Genomic DNA, 20,204 nt, shown 5'->3' with positions numbered 1-20,204 from the left:
AAAAAGAAATTTGGGCCTAGCTATCGGGAAAGGCTGGAGTCACACTCCCTGTATTTCATGTCCTGCAGACTGTTAAGGGGAGACCTACACCTTGCTTTCTGTGCCCTCAGGGATCCCATTACCCAAGACCTTCTTTTTCTTGATGTGTCAAGCAGTAAAGACAACACTAGAACAAGAGATCTGAGTCTACGTCAGGGAATAAATAAAACTATGTGCAACATTGGGGGTGCTGCACTCCTGCATATGTCAAGTCATCAGATGAAACATTAAACCAAGGTCCCATCTGCTTGAGTTGGCGGTAGCTCAGGTGGATTTAATAGGAACCATTATATTCATTGCTAGGTGTTTACAGTTACATTATCCCCTTTCATGTCCTTACATATATCATACATTAGTGTGAAACACTTACTAGAACAGTACATGATTTACTTTGTTTTAAATGTCATCACAGTACTTACCACCACCCCCATCTAAGTTTTTATCTTCTGTTGTTTGACATATTTTGGTCTTGTCCATTGCAGTAGTACAGATATTGTTGGACTGCAGGATTTTTGTTGAGAATATTCAACTAGCCTGTTGCCCAACATAAAGGCATGTGTATGGGGGGAAAAAAGCAAAAGCCAGTTGAATTATTGTGCTGTCAATGCCTTCAGAAGCTGTTTGGGGTATGGTTCACTGCTAAGGCCTTTTATAATTGCCATCCTTTTTGTGTGTGTGTGGGGGGGGGGGGGCGCATTCATGTTTTATGCACAATATATTTGTATTTTTTAAAGTACATGCTGAGTTAGAAGCAGAAACTATCCTTTCTAGCATGTTTTTAATCTGGTTTACAGGTGATGCACCTAAAAATTTTCTCACACACCTGCAACCCCCAGAGCTATAGTGTCCCTCTTTAGGATGTTTTTCGCTGTTTTGCAGTGACTGTCAGTCCAGTCGGGAGAAGCAATTTATTGCTATTCAAACTCTGGAGCTGAAGAACTGCTCCTCTGAAAGGGGTGAGACACTTACATTAGGGACGGCTAAGAGGAAATAAAAAAGATTCAATCATTTACTATTTTTGTGAGCTGCATACACAGCTGCACATTAGAGTTCTTATAGAATTTAATCAACTGCTCGTTCATGTTTCAGCTGAAGTAACTGCTGTAAACTGGTAAGTTTATTTGAACTGTGAATTAGGTTTTGTCTCTAAATGGTCTGAAGTGCCCAACTGTTTAACAAACAGAAATCACAGTAAGAGCTAAAACCCTAAAGATTAATGACTTGCTGGAAGGAAGTGTCCCCCTACTGCCTAGCAAAACACCCATCCTCCACCTGCTCACTACTCGACTGTGGTTTCCTGGTTTTTGCACAGTCAATATAGTTGAAAACTCAAGCCAGATATCAACTTCTGCTTTTTTGTGTTTGTTGCTTTTTCTCAAAGACCGTCTGTCATAACTCGAGTTAGCTTATCTCTGTGTGGTAAAACTGAGATCCATGTTGTGACAAAACTATGTTTAAGTCTGTTACTTTGTGACAGTGGTGTGAAGCAGAAACCATTTATTTCTACTTACATTCACCATGTTAATGGTGTACCTGAATGCAACTTATCAGAAACTCACATACTTAACAAATTTCATGGTATATAAATGAGAAGCTGCTGACACTTAACTACCACTTAGCCTGGGCTGCCTTCTAATCTTACCTTTTTTATATATGAATTAAACAAACTCACTGGATCGGGACATAATAATATGAAGGATAGTTGTGTGGCAGTAAACTTCATTTGTGACTTTCTGTTCTGCACCAGCATGAGATGTTTTTATAACATGTCTCTCTCTCTCACACCCAAGAATCTGTAATGGAGCCTGCTTTTTATAACTTATCAAGATCTTTAACCCACTGCATTTCATTTCAGGATACAGTAATACCTTCCTAAACACACTTAACTATAGGACATGAGAAATTATGTAAATTTTGTATGGAATCCACAGAACAGCATGGCTCTATGTCTGAAATGACATTTTCAAAATGGGCTGAGTTACCTAGCATTCATTTTTTTTTTTTTTTTTTTTTTTTACTTTTTTTCACCTGCAAGGTAGGACTACTTAACGCTAAACAGCTCTTCTTACAAGTATGAGCTTATATTTTGTCACAGTGCCATGGGTTACATTTCTTTGCAGGAACCAAGTTTGTGCTTCAGTCTACATACATACATACTATTACCATATTTTAGTGTGTAATCTGAGTGTTTATTTTTGTATGAAATAAAATTATAACTGTGTGACTTTAGCATACTGACTGTATTCTTCCATTTGTGAAGAAGTAAACAACTTTGAGACCCCTCTGCTTTTCTTGTTGTGGGGATCAGTGTACCTTTATTTCAGTGAAGGTGGAGAAGTTATGCCATGACAGTTATTTGAAGTGCTTAAGTCTGTCTGCTTTATTTTTAAATGTAATGTATTCATAATAACAGAGCAATCATGTGGGGTTTACAAGCTGCCCCAAGAACTAGCCTAAGATTTATTGTGGTAAGTCATCTAAAAATACATTCATTCATCCTTCTCTAGATAGTTGTCAGCAAACACAGATGAGTAACAAATGAAGGTACTTGTACAACAGCATTATTTTAAAAAACAATACATTTATGCCTTAAATTATAATGCACCTGTACACTTAAGAAATGTATTTAACCTTTGTGTACATACAACATATACACTGTAAAACTCCACAGCCAATCATTCTACAGACTGTTGTTCCACTGTGCCAACCCCTAATGGAAAAAGTCTAAAGAAGTACATACAACATATACAGTAAATATTGTCTGTTAAACTATATGTAATGCAAAACATATACATGTAAAACATGCAACTTTAGAACTCCTGAAGCTCAGTTCTGCAAATATACAAGTAAGGTCTAGCACACAATATTGTTTTAAATATAGGGGATCTCTTTTTATTAAATAACATCATTATATGTTTGTTATATACAGTATTTAAGTAGCTCATTATATGTTTGAAGTATGATAGGTAAATGTGGGTAAGTCAGATTTACCCACAGCTGGCTTTGTAGCACATCAGTCATTGGTAAATTTTGCATTACGTGCACCCAGGCAAGACATATCACTAAACTATTATAGCTATCACTGTTGCTGTTAGATTAGTACTTAATTATCTTGTGCCTTTTTCAAGTTTCAGTTAAGGACACAGATGTGCTTTATAAGATCCCAAATGCAAAAGCAGATCAAATCATAAACAATAATTATTACTTAGGAGAGTTAAAAGTTCAGCTGCCTCAAAGACTACCAGGTGATGATGTGTTTCCAGATATAAAATGTATTAATAATTTTATACATACATGTATGTAAAGAAAACCTCTCTCTGCATATGTGTGCATATGTGTGTGCGTGTATGTATGTATATATATATATATATATATATATATATATATATATATATATATATATAGTAGTATTGGGTGACTGTTTTGGTTATACCTTTTGCAAAATTATGCTATGTCAAACCACCTTAGATGAATCAACATAGCTAGGTCTTAAACCTAGCAAAATATTTTAGAAAATGGGAATGGATAACTGCAAGAGTTTCTGACTCTACCTTTGAAGAAGTAGTTAATTCAGCCAGAAATTAAATAGTTTGACACAACTTCTGGCTTAGGCATGGGACTTACCAAAGTTAGTACTATCACATCACATTATTTAGCTCAAAGGTTAGAACTGCCAGGTATGTTCAAGTGAGCTGCAGACGATAACAAATATGTAATTTTAATCCAATGAGGTTGTCAGTTGACATATAAAAAAAAAAAGAGTGGAATCCCTAGTACCATTTGAAAGCAAAATTAGCCAGCTAAAAGGTAACTTTAGGGTAACACAGCAACTAGTTTCTGCTATTTGTCCTTCAGATGAGATATTAAACCAAGGTTCCATCTGCTTGAGTTGGTGGTAGCTCAGGTGGATGTAAAAGATCCCATGGCAACTATTGAAAAGAATAGGGGAAGTTCCCTGACGCCCTGGCCAAATTCCCCTAATAGTGTAAATATCACTTCAGGTCTCCCCAAAAAAGAGACCACTAGCCTACTGGGACTAACCCAGTCAACAAGGAATAAATAAATAAACACAATGACAATTACAAATGTGTTCTATACAAAATGAATATATCCACAGTCTGTCCTTTCAAGTATATGCTGCAACAGTTTTCTTCAGAATAACATGATCCTTCCTCCATCATATGCATATTGCCCAATGTCTCCCTTTCCTTCACACCATTGACTTGTACATTCCTCTCTTGGGGCAGAAGCCAGGCACACACCAGCCTGAATTAGAGAACTTTGGCCAATTTTTACCAAGGTGGAGAGCATTAATCAGCCTACAGGCACAGTTTACCAGACCCAGTAGTCTCTCTCAATCTGTGCAGCACCTAACACCTTGTAGCAGTCTGTTGAGCTCCACTATGTGCTATCTTCCATGGGAAGCATGCTTCCGCACATTATCTACAGTTATTGCAGTACACAGCTGGTCAGTGTGTGCTTGGGGGCTCATCCATAGCAAGTGCAACGCATAGCACCCTCTAGATATTACCCAAATGGCAAGTCAGAATTACGTCTCACTTACAATGGCCAAGCTAGTGACAATTAGTTACTGTTATCTTCTCTAGCCATGTCCCTTCTCCCAGCTGAGTTGTAATTGCAGTTTCATCCCTCTGCATCACAGGAGCAAGCTTAGAAATAGCTTGAGTTTTATCAACATCTTCAGTTTAAAATCTGTTTCTTGACACAAGATCAAGTTTTCCTTTATCAAAAGCATGCAGTTATTGAGATGTGTTTAGGAAACAAATGTAGTTTGAGAAATATGCTATTAGTAAAATAAGATTGTTAAATTGAAATTACAAAGTGCTGTGATGATGAGTTTGCATTTGGTATTTATATCTAATATACAAATGTCATTAATTTCTCATAGGATAGCTAACTCTACATGTGTCCATTTCTGAAGTGAACTAGTTGGACTTTTCGTTTTGGGAAGTGGGGAACAATTAGCTAATACTTTGATGCAGGTGGACAGGACATGTTGTAGCAGTGAAATTAGTGTAAGTTTTGTTGCTTTATGCTAAAACTTACCTGAAAAGTTAGTACATGTTCATCTTCATGTGTATGGGAAACTGCTGAAGCAGAGCCATAACATCATATTTAACCAATGGCTATTTTTACTTTTACCTGTAACAGTTTCTTATTAAACATTGTCTATGATTTTAAAGTAGAACTGCCACTTTTGCAAGCACAGATATGTATGCTTGCTGTGTTAGCAAACCTCCATGTTAGTGTGTTTGTGCAGACCATGGAAAGCCAGGTTTTGCATTTTAATACTCCAAAGCTGTCTAGTCATAGTTTGTTACAAACAATGAGATGCGGAATTGAAGAGATCTTTTAATGTACACATACTATACAAAGATTACACATATACACTTTATATGTACATGTATACACAATTTAAAATATATTGCATATATAAACGACACTATATTTTCACACATATCTGTGGAAATATAACATACGCGTGACAATGATGACAAACTAAACCCTCACAAGCACAGGGTGGAGTTCTTAGTCCCCTTGCATACCACAGAAAGCCAGTCGTCCAGCATTGCATAGTACTCAAGCCCACCTGGCTTAGTACCACAGCAAGTGTTTTCAGCACCACATGTAAATGCTATAGTATGTGGGTGTGGCCTATACAAAGTAGGTTCTTGCACTCCCTGGTGTGCTGCTCTGCATGGATCCTTTGTAATAGACATGTACGAATTGCTGAGGAAGGATCCATGCTGAGCAGGGCAGAAGCAGAATAACGATTAGCACCACTTTAACATACTCAGACTACTCACCTACATTAGTACTCTTGTATAGTGTAGTTTGTATGTACTGTATATGGTGATGTGGCATACGTCAGTAAGTGTATGTGGTACTGGGTCTGCGTGTCCATGTGTTTTATATGTATGCATTAAGTCCAGATCACCCTAAAGTGTACTGAAAACTCTCACAGCTCCAGTCAGAAGACACCCAAAGCAACATCTCTGGTAATAGACCAACAGTACAGGTACAATGAATGCTCTGTTGCTGTCCCCTATCATAGAATGCAAAGTACAGTATCCCGCCTCTGGTCAGACAGCTAACAAACTACATATCATATGCCATGATTTGACAGCTGTCAAATTACCTGTCAAACCACAGCATACAGCAGCTGGTTTAATTGCCATTAAAATGCATATATGATCAGTAAGCAGCTTCTGTATCACCTGGCAAAAATACATTATCACACTGCATGCTTTGTGAAGGAGTGTTGGGGGGGGGGGGGTGCTGCATGGTTGTATGAGTGATGCTGGTAAAGTGGCCTATATTTAAAATAACCTTGTATTGTAACTGAATGGAAATGTTACAATGCAAGTGCAATGAATATGCATATTTTTTTACTACTTCATGTATGTAGTTTCATCTATGAATAAAGTTATTTTGCCTGGCATGCACATCTAAAAATAGAATCCTACTTATAGCCAGTCATATGGTACTAGTGGTCTTGTCTTCCATAGTCAAATATGTGATTTAAAAACTGACCAATAGAAACCATGCCACATGGAGAAAAAGTGACACAGAAGTTGTAATCAGTCTATCCCAGAGTTTTAAATGGAATCTCAGGAAAGTACCCAGCACAGAGTGCCGTCAGTTATAAATTATATTTATAAGATTATGAATCAGTCAGAATTAGGAAGCAAACATGGATTAAATTACATAAGGATATTAGATACTATTTAAGCTGTTTTACATAAATGTGTTCAATATGGAATTTTGCCTATATGCTACTATTAGTAATGCTTAGACTAGAGTTGTACCTCTGCAGTAATGTACACATTCCTTAACTCAATGTCAGGAATCATTGTAATTCTCTCGTTCTATTTGTATTTCTTATATTAATAAAATATGTTATGGTTTAAAAAAACATTTGCTTTCATGCACATAAATTCATGTGATTCTAAAATTATTTATTCTCAAGCAAGACAGTGCAAGGAGTACCAACCATTCCAAGAATTCTGCTGCTGTCAGTGAAGAATATTGCATAATATGGAACCTGCAATGGTATCTCAAAATGTATGGACACAGCACTGCCAAGATTTGGACACTGTCATTCAAATAATACCTTGCCTTCAAAAGGAATTCTTGTGGTGGGCTCAGGAATGTCACCTAAACAAGGGACTCTCTGTGACCCGGCCAGAAGTCAGATTTAACGACAGATGCCTCGGACACTGCTTGGGGAGCTCATCTAAATGGAAAGTGGATACAAGACAAGTGGCCTGCCAGACTACAGCATCTACATATCAACATGAAGGAGATGTTAGCAGTCCAGTTTGCATTGATGGCGCTTCAAGGAGTTACTTCTTCCAGGGCAGGTGTTGATTCTGACAGACAACACAACTGTCATGTGGTACATCAACAAGCAAGGGGGAACCACATTCTTATCCTCTATGCAGGCAAGCAATGATTTTATGGGACTCGTTAAGCCTGCAACTGACTCTTCAGGCAAGGTTTCTGCCAGGAGCACAGAACTCCCTAGCAGATGTATTAAGCAGACAAATCATGGATCCCCACAGTGGAAACTGGATCTTCATGTATTTCAGAAATTGACAGTGTCATGGGGAACTCCAGACATAGATCTGTTAAACTTCTCCACTAAACCACCAGCTGCCAAAGTATTGCACAAAGGGTTTCATCACACAGCTTGGACAGCTTGGAAAGTGGATCTGTCTTCAGTTCAGTTGGAAAACCTTCATGTCTATGCCTTTCCACCCACTACCTCTTCTTCCAAAGGTATTACTAAAGGTCAGACAGGACAAGGATGATTTTGATAGCTCCAGATTGGCCTCAGCAACACTGGTACCCACTTCTAAGGAGTCTTGTAAAGAAGCCTCCATGGCCTTTTCATCTGTTATCTCAAGGACGGTCATCTGCTCAATGTCAAGCTTCAATCTCTTCATCTCACAGCTTGGCATATTCTGTGTTGAAGCATGGTAGGTCTCAGCTTCCTCAACAAGTTTTAAATGTGATTATGGAAGCTAGGAGGCCTAGTACTAGGAGAGATGTACAGAAAAATGGAAGAGATTTTTATTTTGGAGTACAGCAAAGAATTTGGAGATTTCAGAGCCTAATTTGAGTGTGGCTCTTCAATATCTTACTGAATTATTGGACAAAGGTTTGTCCTTCTCTTCCATAAAGATTCATGCTGCAGCAATTTCAGCTCACTATGATTGTGACCCACCTTTGTTTTCGCATCCTTTGTTCAAGCAGTTTCTTAGAGGGGCAAAGAATATAAGACCCCACGTAGAGCTCCTACTCCTGCTTGGGATCTCAATTTTGTGTTGGAAAAACTTACTCTACAACCTTTTGAGCCTGCAGCTACTGCTGAATTGAAATATTTGTCATGGAAGACTGCTTTTCTGTTGGCTATTACTTCTGCAAGAAGGGTGTCTGAGTTGCAGGCCCTTATGGCAGTAGAGCCCTTTTGATTTTCCATAAGGACAGGGTATCATTACGCACTAATCCTTCCTTTATGCCTAAGGTGGTTTCTAGTGTGGCTTTAAACCAAACTATTCATTTGCCTACGTTTTTGCAGATCCTCAAAATAAAGGGGAAAAGATTTTGCACACTTTAGATGTACACAGGCAATTGCGTTATTATTTGAGCAGGACTAAAGATTTTAGGCAGTCTCAGCAGTTACTTGTTTCTTTTGCTTTGAGTTCACAGGGCAAGCCTGTGTCAAAACAAACTATTTCTAGGTGGATTGGCTTTGCATTGCATTTTGTTATTCCCATCATGGCAAAGAGGTTCCAGCTGGGATTAGGCCTCATTCCACTAGGGCTACTGCCACTTCAACAGCATTTCTAAGGGGTGGCAACTAAGGATATTCTGGAAGCAGCTACTTGGAGTTCAGTGCATACTTTCTCTAGGCATTATCACCTGCCTATATACTCTAAGACTAGAGCTGGTTTTCCCACACCTGTTTTACAAGGCATGTTGTCAGCTCCTGCTACTTTATAATTTGCCAGCCTCCCTTACCTCTGCTTTGGGATTCTACCCAATTGTCAGGATTGCAGCAAGGGAAGTCGTAGAACACTGTACAGTTTTGTACCTACCTTAAATGTAGTTGTTCGAGGATTCCCTTGATGCAGTCCAATTTACCCTCCCTCCTTCCACTCTGTGTTTCAGGGTGGTTGTGTAGGTGAGTTTACATGCTTATATTTTTGTATATATTACTGTATATATTGTACATGTTTTTGGTGCAGGTTGTTTTGGGACTTGTCTTTTTGGGTCTTCTGACATCTGGGGCAAGAAAAGACTGAGGAAATGACGCCGGTCATGCGCATTAGTACCCTGACGTACTGACGTCAGTCTAAGGCGCCATGACCGACGTCAGCCTTATACTCTGGTATTCGGGCCGACTGGGACGCGGACTATACCCAATTGTCAGGACTGCAGCAAGGGAATCCTCGAACATCTACATTTATGGTAGGTACAAAACTGTACTTTTTCTTCAGAATAACATGATCCTTCCTCCATCATATGCATATTGCCCAATGTCTCCCTTTCCTTCACACCATTGACTTGTACATTCCTCTCTTGGGGCAGAAGCCAGGCACACACCAGCCTGAATTAGAGAACTTTGGCCAATTTTTACCAAGGTGGAGAGCATTAATCAGCCTACAGGCACAGTTTACCAGACCCAGTAGTCTCTCTCAATCTGTGCAGCACCTAACACCTTGTAGCAGTCTGTTGAGCTCCACTATGTGCTATCTTCCATGGGAAGCATGCTTCCGCACATTATCTACAGTTATTGCAGTACACAGCTGGTCAGTGTGTGCTTGGGGGCTCATCCATAGCAAGTGCAACACGCAACGTACCCTCTAGATATTACCCAAATGGCAAGTCAGAATTACGTCTCACTTACAATGGCCAAGCTAGTGACAATTAGTTACTGTTATCTTCTCTAGCCATGTCCCTTCTCCCAGCTGAGTTGTAATTGCAGTTTCATCCCTCTGCATCACAGGAGCAAGCTTAGAAATAGCTTGAGTTTTATCAACATCTTCAGTTTAAAATCTGTTTCTTGACACAAGATCAAGTTTTCCTTTATCAAAAGCATGCAGTTATTGAGATGTGTTTAGGAAATAAATGTAGTTTGAGAAATATGCTATTAGTAAAATAAGATTGTTAAATTGAAATTACAAAGTGCTGTGATGATGAGTTTGCATTTGGTATTTATATCTAATATACAAATGTCATTAATTTCTCATAGGATAGCTAACTCTACATGTGTCCATTTCTGAAGTGAACTAGTTGGACTTTTCATTTTGGGAAGTGGGGAACAATTAGCGAATACTTTGATGCAGGTGGACAGGACATGTTGTAGCAGTGAAATTAGTGTAAGTTTTGTTGCTTTATGCTAAAACTTACCTGAAAAGTTAGTACATGTTCATCTTCATGTGTATGGGAAACTGTTGAAGCAGAGCCATAACATCATATTTAACCAATGGCTATTTTTACTTTTACCTGTAACAGTTTCTTATTAAACATTGTCTATGATTTTAAAGTAGAACTGCCACTTTTGCAAGCACAGATATGTATGCTTGCTGTGTTAGCAAACCTCCATGTTAGTGTGTTTGTGCAGACCATGGAAAGCCAGGTTTTGCATTTTAATACTCCAAAGCTGTCTAGTCATAGTTTGTTACAAACAATGAGATGCGGAATTGAAGAGATCTTTTAATGTACACATACTATACAAAGATTACACATATACACTTTATATGTACATGTATACACAATTTAAAATATATTGCATATATAAACGCACACTATATTTTCACACATATCTGTGGAAATATAACATACGCGTGACAATGATGACAAACTAAACCCTCACAAGCACAGGGTGGAGTTCTTAGTCCCCTTGCATACCACAGAAAGCCAGTCGTCCAGCATTGCATAGTACTCAAGCCCACCTGGCTTAGTACCACAGCAAGTGTTTTCAGCACCACATGTAAATGCTATAGTATGTGGGTGTGGCCTATACAAAGTAGGTTCTTGCACTCCCTGGTGTGCTGCTCTGCATGGATCCTTTGTAATAGACATGTACGAATTGCTGAGGAAGGATCCATGCTGAGCAGGGCAGAAGCAGAATAACGATTAGCACCACTTTAACATACTCGGACTACTCACCTACATTAGTACTCTTGTATAGTGTAGTTTGTATGTACTGTATATGGTGATGTGGCATACGTCAGTAAGTGTATGTGGTACTGGGTCTGCGTGTCCATGTGTTTTTATATGTATGCATTAAGTCCAGATCACCCTAAAGTGTACTGAAAACTCTCACAGCTCCAGTCAGAAGACACCCAAAGCAACATCTCTGGTAATAGACCAACAGTACAGGTACAATGAATGCTCTGTTGCTGTCCCCTATCATAGAATGCAAAGTACAGTATCCCGCCTCTGGTCAGACAGCTAACAAACTACATATCATATGCCATGATTTGACAGCTGTCAAATTACCTGTCAAACCACAGCATACAGCAGCTGGTTTAATTGCCATTAAAATGCATATATGATCAGTAAGCAGCTTCTGTATCACCTGGCAAAAAATACATTATCACACTGCATGCTTTGTGAAGGAGTGTTGGGGGGGGGGGGTGCTGCATGGTTGTATGAGTGATGCTGGTAAAGTGGCCTATATTTAAAATAACCTTGTATTGTAACTGAATGGAAATGTTGCTATGCAAGTGCAATGAATATGCATATTTTTTTTTACTACTTGCGTATGTAGTTTCATCTATGAATAAAGTTATTTTGCCTGGCATGCACATCTAAAAATAGAATCCTTACTTATAGCCAGTCATATGGTACTAGTGGTCTTGTCTTCCATAGTCAAATATGTGATTTAAAAACTGACCAATAGAAACCATGCCACATGGAGAAAAAGTGACACAGAAGTTGTAATCAGTCTATCCCAGAGTTTTAAATGGAATCTCAGGAAAGTACCTAGCACAGAGTGCCGTCAGTTATAAATTATATTTATAAGATTATGAATCAGTCAGAATTAGGAAGCAAACATGGATTAAATTACATAAGGATATTAGATACTATTTAAGCTGTTTTACATAAATGTGTTCAATATGGAATTTTGCCTATATGCTACTATTAGTAATGCTTAGACTAGAGTTGTACCTCTGCAGTAATGTACACATTCCTTAACTCAATGTCAGGAATCATTGTAATTCTCTCGTTCTATTTGTATTTCTTATATTAATAAAATATGTTATGGTTTAAAAAAACATTTGCTTTCATGCACATAAATTCATGTGATTCTAAAATTATTTATTCTCAAGCAAGACAGTGCAAGGAGTACCAACCATTCCAAGAATTCTGCTGCTGTCAGTGAAGAATATTGCATAATATGGAACCTGGAAGATGCAGACCCATTTTATAATTAGCTGTTTTATCTTGTTTAGTAGTCACAGGGGTGCTCAAGCTCATCCTAGTAAGCGAAAGATGTAGGCCTAGAACTAATCCTGGATGTCTTCAAGATGACCACAGAAACAACTGGTGCCAGAGCCGTGCACTAAAACTCAATGCAGAAAGATACATTACCCTTTGGAAAGATGTCTAGCCCTGGAAATTACCACAGTGGTAATACACACCTAAAAGTAGAATCCATGGTCAGGGATATGGGAACGCATGTTGACAGTAACCCGACCTTTGACCACCAAGTGTCTACAAGGGCTTGGCATCTAGGTCCAAGGAAGTCATTGTTCCACTGTACTTGGCTCACATCAGACCAATCCGAGTACACTGTACCCTTCAGCATGTACTGGCACATGAAACAGTTTTGATAGTATACACAGAGTAAACAAGTCCTATGTGGACCATTTCAAAGCCCTATTCCTGTACTCAGTTTCCTGTAGACTGCCACACAGCAATCTATGCATAGCCTACGGATTCATCCTCTGTTCCCACAGGGGTGGATTTATTGCCCATCTGCAAAGCAAACAGCATTAGAAATATCTGTTTGGGGGGCCTAAAAAACTTCTGTGACTAACAGGCCATGTTTGAGGGACTGGCATGTGCCTCAAGGATTACTCCTTCTCTAGAACACACTTTCTATCCATCTGAAGCAAAGTTCAGTCTTAACCCTATTCAAATGTAACTTGGACCAATGGATGAGAAATTTACCCCTGGATTTAGCATCTGTGTCCATAATGGATAAGGTCAGCCTGTGAACATTTGATGTGTACAGGTCTATATTGTAACCGTAACATTCCTTGGGGTTTTGACACATTAGCAATATTTTAAGTTTGGGTACACTTGGCTAAGCTTAAAATAGCTCTTGGGCCTAATAATCACCTATGAGACACCAGCTTCCTATAGGACATATATGCATGCACACAGACTCCTACAGGGAATTTACAGGCTCATGAATTCATCAGCTGACATTTACAATCATGCAGAAAGAAAATGGAGATCCTGGTGAAGAATCAGGTGTGCACAGGAAAGACGTACAAGTTCCACACAGAGCCAACCAAGAGCTGTCTAGCATCACCACTAACCTTTGCACCACTGTGCATGTACATTCATGGATAAGTATGCAGTATTATGCACATGCACCTATCCTGCGCTTTCTTAGCTCAAAAAAGTGCCAATTCCTGGCCTACAGCAATAGGTCTACTTAGCTGTTCTTAAATGTTTAAGATATTTTATTCAGTTTTTTTCTTTTGGTTTAATAGTTAAGACTTGCTACTCATTTATATAACCTGCACTATGTCTTCTAACCATCAACTGACCGTCGCTTGTATTGTTACCTTTACTCCTCTTTCTTAAAATAGCCTTTTGCAAACGATGTGCTTTAGATGTAGCTTTTATCCCCAAGCCTCCACTGAAAAGGGCTTTTGTGCCCATTTTGGACTATCCCTGTACATAAAATGTTAAGAATAATGGCATGTACTGCAGCAACTTCAGTTTCACTACCTGCAGGCAAGTCTTACATTTATTAATTAGTACACAGACAAATAAATGCAAAGCAAGTTTAGTTTCTTTTAAATGGTTTATTTGACCACATATCTCAGAACAATAAGCAAACAACGCTTACATTCGCATTCAAATCCACTTCAAAAACATCAGAAAACTCTTAAAGTAGAAAAAATAAAAATTAAAAATATAAATATCTGGAAATCCATTTTAATAAATAAATTAAAACACAATAAAAACGTTTTCATGGAAAACTGTTGTTAATGTTCCTATACATTCAGACCAATATTGACAAGGGCCCATGAATGATGAGTAATCAAATGCCATAGAAATACAGTACATGGATATTTTATTACATATATATATATATATATATATATAATTTCTATCTACTAGAAAATAAAGTGATTTTCTTTCAAGTTTAACGATGATAATTTCTGTCAGGAGAAATTATATATGCACACACTATTGCCGTTAAAACACACAGTAGTTGCTATGAGTCAGCTGCACTTAAAATACACCTTTGAAATATTATCTAGCACCAATTGAACTTAAGAGACTGATAATATATTAACTCTATTGAATAAAATTGATAAACTGAAGTCAGGCACGATTCAACATGCTAGTACAGCTCTTTTTAAAAGAGGATTTTGCTGTTAGCCATGAGCCATGGAACTCCATGCTTTCTGCTACATTTGTGGAAGAGGTAAAGGCCATTCTCACTTTGCCCCTCATTTCAAAGCACAAGTCCTTGACTGCATGCCCTGGTAATGTTATTTTTGGAAGATGTTCTTCTTGAGGTTATATCATTTTATATTGATGGAATAAAACCTTTATGTCATTTTTATCTGCAACTTCCCTAAAGGGAACATCAAGAAAGACACAGAAGACCAAAAGTAATGTCTTTACAAAGCCAATAGTGTTGGTGAATTGAGGGAATCGGAAGACTGCTCATTGCTACTGCTTCCTCTTCGGTGGGCTGTACTGCAGTTTGGGTATGACTCAGACTCAGGGTAAGTGAAGACAAAGGAAGATGTATAGGTGGTGCATGTTGGTGTACAGGTGACCACTGGTGTGCACAGAGGTTCCAGGTCAGATGTCACTGTAGTGTAAAGGGGCTCCCAGTCTGCTGCATAGAGAGAATTTGTTAAGTCCATGTCTGGGACAGACCTTGCTGTCTCCACTGGATTCTTCTTCAACAGTGGGAAAAGTAGTTCATCCAAAGGCTCCTCTTTCAGTTCTGTTGATGTTTCTGGATCAGACGCATCCAAGACAGATATTATAGGGATGCTAGCATTACCAGATATGGAAGCAAGGGTTAGGTTGGATTCCTTGGAAGCAGAAATCAGAGTACTCTGTGGTGAGGAAGCACTAGATGTCATTGGCACATCTGTGAAGCTGCCAAGATCCAAGGAAGCAGAGACTTCATGAAAACTTATGTCCAGGTCCTGCTCTTCAGGTATTTTACAGGCAGGTCTGTGAGCTGCCAAGATGAATTCTAGCTTTTCTTTTTCCTTCAAAAGACTGGCAATTTCTGCCTGCAGAACAGACTTGTCATCTTCGAGCTGATCTGTTTCCTGCAAGTAATAAAACAAAAGTACATTAAATATGCTGCTAATAAACTCAATATACCAGACACAGCCTAAACGCTACTTCTACCAAACATGCTTCACACTTTGAAAGGGAAGAATGATATTTCTAGGTGCCAAATACTACATGCATTTACTTTAGAGGTACCCCATGTTCTTCATTTTCTAAATATACTGTTAAAAAAAAAATATATATATATATATATATATATATATATATATATATATGCATACCAAAAGGGATAAGAGTTTGCAGTGTTGCAATTATCCCCTCTGAAGAGATAAAGCTTTTTATTAATTATATTATGGTGAAAAATATAGTTTCCTAGCAGTAAAATAAAAATTACATGGAGAAATGTATCAGGTTCTACAGCCACCAGCATAAAATGTTATGTCAGGGTCATACAATATAAAATGATTCACCAAAGTTACCCAAGAGTAGCTCACGGTACTACTATTTGGAAAAGGAGGTTACTGTTAAATGTTATTCTTAAATGTACTCCATTTTTCCAACTACTCAAGTGTTTACAAAGCTCTCAGCTTTTTTGAAATACATTTTTAGAATGTATTCCACATTCTACATAAACATTTTTAAATGCTCTCATGATTAAAGTTCAGAGTCTAGTTTAAGCAGGAAAAAAAACAAAGCTTACATTCTGTTAATACTTACAGCTTGCAAGGTATCTGTGAGCTCTCGTCTCCTGTTGCGACACTTAGCTGCTGCCATCTTGTTCCTTTCTCTCCTAATCCTTCTCTTCTCCTCTTCTTCAGGGGTAAGCTATTAAAGATAAAAGGAAAAAGTCTGTTAGTTGACTGTATACTACACAGCAATAAATGCATATTCACACGTACCTTCCCCATACATGACCACTACATACATCCCCCCCCCCCCCCTCCAAGTGCAAAATTGCCCTATTTTTAGACAAGAATTGCAGACTGGCTGTGATCTGCATATAAAACAGGAGCCTCAGCAGAACAATAAAGCTCCTGCTAGTCACTCTGGCAAAAACTGCACTGCTGTACAGTGGACAATCTGACCACAAATGCTGAGTGCATTTATTTGCATTGTCATGGGATCTCTAAAAAATCTTTCAGCTGTAAATGAGAACAGCCACTGAACACGAGTCAAATAGTGTACAGTCTGAAACAGTTTCCCCATACAGCTTATTTTATTTAATAAAACAATAATATTAATTGAGGGAGTGCTGTGAGCTCTGTAATACGTTAACGTCTATCTGTGCAAAGCAGCGACTGCTATAATTTATATAGGGCCTACCACTAGTCCCAACTAGGTTAGCAATGACTGCCTTTCAAAATTCAGTAAATATTTACCTGTTCAGTCTTGCCCCTTCTTCCAGTACTCTGTCCTCTTCCTGCAGGAGTTTTCAAAACACCACTGCGAGAATAAACATTATTGGAAGCAGAGATGCTGTAGGGGTGCACCCGGCTCTGGGATGGAGCCACAGACGATACTAGGGTAGGTTGCACTAGCCACTGGAGGTCTGGGCTTGTGGAAATTGCTGTCACAGTGGGCACGAAGTTGGAACTGGAAACTGAAAGGTCTGTGCAAAAATCCTAAAAAGAGAGAGAAGGACATATGTTATAAATACCACTCCAACTTTATAACTATTTCATCTCCACATTCAGCTAAATATAATCCTCAATACGCTAACCTTGCCCTTCAGTATCCTACGTAACATGCACTCGTTACGTGAGGCATTAATTTATATTGTAGTACACTTAATACGTACAGAAGCTAATTCAACCCTAGTGTTAATATCCTCCTTCTGGCATAGCCTAGGACTGCATTTATTTGCTACACCGCCACGGGGCTGGCGAGAGGAGTACTATAAATATCCATGACGTTCATGCTGACGTAGTGACCGCTGCTCTGGAGTCTCCTGAATGAAATCCGTTTTTGTCAATGAACTGGTTTTTACACACGCATCTCAACCGCAGTTTACAAACCTATGCGGACGTCAAACAGTTTCACAAGCAGCCAATCACGCCTCAGTCTCTCCATCAGTTAATACCCACTGAAACTTGCTGGTGCCAGGGCATAATCCGTAACCTGGCAGCTTTATGAACAGTGCCGTGATTGCTAGGGCATTATCAGGGTCCTGTTCACGTGGGGTCTATAATACAAACACATCAGTTCCATTCAACTGAAGTAAGGCAACAGCAGTAGAAGGTTGCGAACTCATACCAGCTAGTGGTACCCTTGCTCCCCTACTATTTATTTGAGTTAAAAGACTCATCAACCCAGATATATGCAGCCTGGGAATGTCATGTTACTACTGCCAATGCAATTAGCATTCTCAAATGCAGGAGTAAGACAAAACTATTTCACAACTATATTAATGCAATTCTAGACAGAGTCACTGCTAATCATTTATATATATATATATATATATATATATATATATATATATATATATATAGGCATACATATATATATATATATATATATATATACACACACACAATCGCTCATACACATACTGCAATCTTCACATACAGCTACTCTGGACAACCTCATCATGGTAATACTTTACATCTGTCTTACCTGTGGATTCACAGGGGACCCCATACTAGAGAAAGAGTCAGCAGCAGGTGAAGGATAATATGTAGACAATGCGTCTCCACCAGTTGGGGAAGCCGTACTACAGCGGGATGAGGCTGCATCATAGTCTGTACTGTTGCTGAAGCCTTGATACATCATGCTAACCGCGCAGGTTATCCCGAATGAAGTCCGTCAGAAAGCAATAATATAGCTTAACTTCCTTCCAAAATGATGTTATCAGTTTCTGTTAGCACCAAATTCGCGTTCAGGTTTTGCTCCAAACTCCTTCTGTAAAAAATTACTCCTTACTTTCTCAGGTTGTCAAATCTATACTTTCAAGCTTTCTTGAGACAAGTATTTATACTGTAGCTAGACTCCTCCCTTGGAGACTCACCAGAAAACGTCATAGCCGTGTTTTATAAATAAGAAGGGACTACTTTTGACGGTAAAGGAAAGAGTCACATTTACAAAAAAAAGGCACATGATTACACAGACAGTTAACGTAAACCAACACCTCTGTATAAGCAAGAAAATGTATGTACATAATTTTAAATATTAAGCTTTTATCTTGCGAATGAATTGAAATAAGTTTTCTTTTTGTCCACCGTACTCCCCATAGTTAACTTGAGTATGGTAGTATCCGGGTGGTGCGGTGCTAGGGGGATCCATGACGTACATGGACTTATATGGAATATATCCTGTTTTTAGGGGGCGGTACTGACGGGAACTGCCCCAAGCTGGTGAACTTGAATCCTGTATCTATTTTTAATAACTTTGTGCCTCGAGACGAATTTCGTTTGTTTGCAGACTGTTTGTTTTTATTTGGAGGCGAGAGGCGTGCTCTCTCGGTCAAGGTTCCCTCCGGAGACACACCAAAAAGAACCTCATGATAAGGATCTAGTGTATATAAACAATAATAATATACACTTATACGGAAAAATGTGAATTTTAGTACTTTTTCGATAATTATGTAACTCCTTTTAAACAAACAGTCCACCACCACACATATACACTTAATATCCTGTACCTCTCAACATCTTAGTCAAACAAATCTGGACAAAGCCCGACATAATGGGGGACAAAAACCCAAAAATTGGACAGATTTTAAAAATTGCTCTTATAAACTTAGACAAGTTGCTAGAATAACAAAATTTGTCTTGGAATGCATTTTTCTGAAGGATATGAAGTCTGAAACTTAAATGTGTATCATTATTTGGTGACCTAAATCCTTAGATAATCCTAGTGATTTGCCAGAAAATAACAAATGTTATGAGGAATTGACCGAAATATGACATATTCCATATTTATCAAGGATATCCACACCTCCAGGTTAGTGGCATTGCACGAAGTATCGGAGACCATCCATGTGCAACTAACAGTGGGCAAGACTGCTTTTCAGTTTATAGCATCCTACAGACCACCCTCTCAAAGTCAGGAATCCCACTCGGCTTTCCTGAAAACATTGGAGAACATGAAGATCTCTCCAAACACCATTATACTGGGCGACTTCAACTACCCAAACATTGACTGGGAGCACTACTCAAGCCCCAGCACCTTAGCCCAAAGTTTCCTGGAAATTATAAACTCAAATGCTATGGAACAACTAGTCACCACTCCCACAAGAGGGGACAACATACTAGACCTGATCATTACCAACATGGGGACTCTATGCTCCACACCAGAAGTATATCCCTCACTGGTAAGATCAGACCATAAATTAATTTCACTGGATGTCCACATCCCGACCCCACCCCCAGCCCAGAAAACCACAGTGAAAAACTTCTCAAAAGTGAACTTCTCACTTCTCAAAACCGAAGTGGAATCCTTCAAGGCCCCAGGGCCAGTGAAAACCACCGCCCAAACTGCAGAATCCTATATAAACGCATTCTACGGACATCTCCAGGAATGCATGGATCATGCTATCCCAAACAAAACCAAGACCCAATCATCCAAAGGCAGGCGTCCAGTCTGGTGGACCCCTGCCATAAATAAAATGTACAACAGAAGGA

At 38.8% G+C, this 20,204-nt stretch overlaps 1 protein-coding gene across 1 annotated transcript; it reads right to left on the bottom strand.

Moving 5' to 3' along the window:
* Positions 1–14,105: 14,105 nt before the first annotated feature.
* Positions 14,106–18,527, bottom strand: FOS (Fos proto-oncogene, AP-1 transcription factor subunit). The gene is made up of 4 exons (XM_044073913.1): positions 18,199–18,527; positions 16,965–17,207; positions 16,303–16,410; positions 14,106–15,620 (listed from the first exon to the last, which is right to left on the bottom strand). Exons 1-4 carry the CDS (start codon positions 18,352–18,354, stop codon positions 14,949–14,951), a joined length of 1,179 nt encoding a protein of 392 aa, XP_043929848.1. The 5' UTR covers positions 18,355–18,527; the 3' UTR covers positions 14,106–14,948.
* Between the last annotated feature and the right edge of the window lie 1,677 nt (positions 18,528–20,204).

The sequence above is a fragment of the Protopterus annectens genome, chromosome 6.part0 (assembly GCF_019279795.1).
Source record: "Protopterus annectens isolate FY-2018-M chromosome 6.part0, PAN1.0, whole genome shotgun sequence".
NCBI lineage: Eukaryota > Metazoa > Chordata > Ceratodontiformes > Protopteridae > Protopterus > Protopterus annectens.
Note: the sequence above shows the minus strand (reverse complement) of the source record. Positions and strands in the feature narration are given on the sequence as shown.

What these genes read in the sequence shown, in the direction of transcription:
- FOS (XM_044073913.1), bottom strand. Translation starts at nt 18,354, where the DNA reads ATGATGTATCAAGGCTTCAGCAACAGTACAGACTATGATGCAGCCTCA. An exon ending in GAAGGGGCAAGACTGAACAG is followed by an intron (nt 16,411 to 16,964) that starts GTAAATATTTAC and finishes TATCTTTAATAG; the next exon opens with CTTACCCCTGAAGAAGAGGA. An exon ending in TCACAGATACCTTGCAAGCT is followed by an intron (nt 15,621 to 16,302) that starts GTAAGTATTAAC and finishes TATTACTTGCAG; the next exon opens with GAAACAGATCAGCTCGAAGA.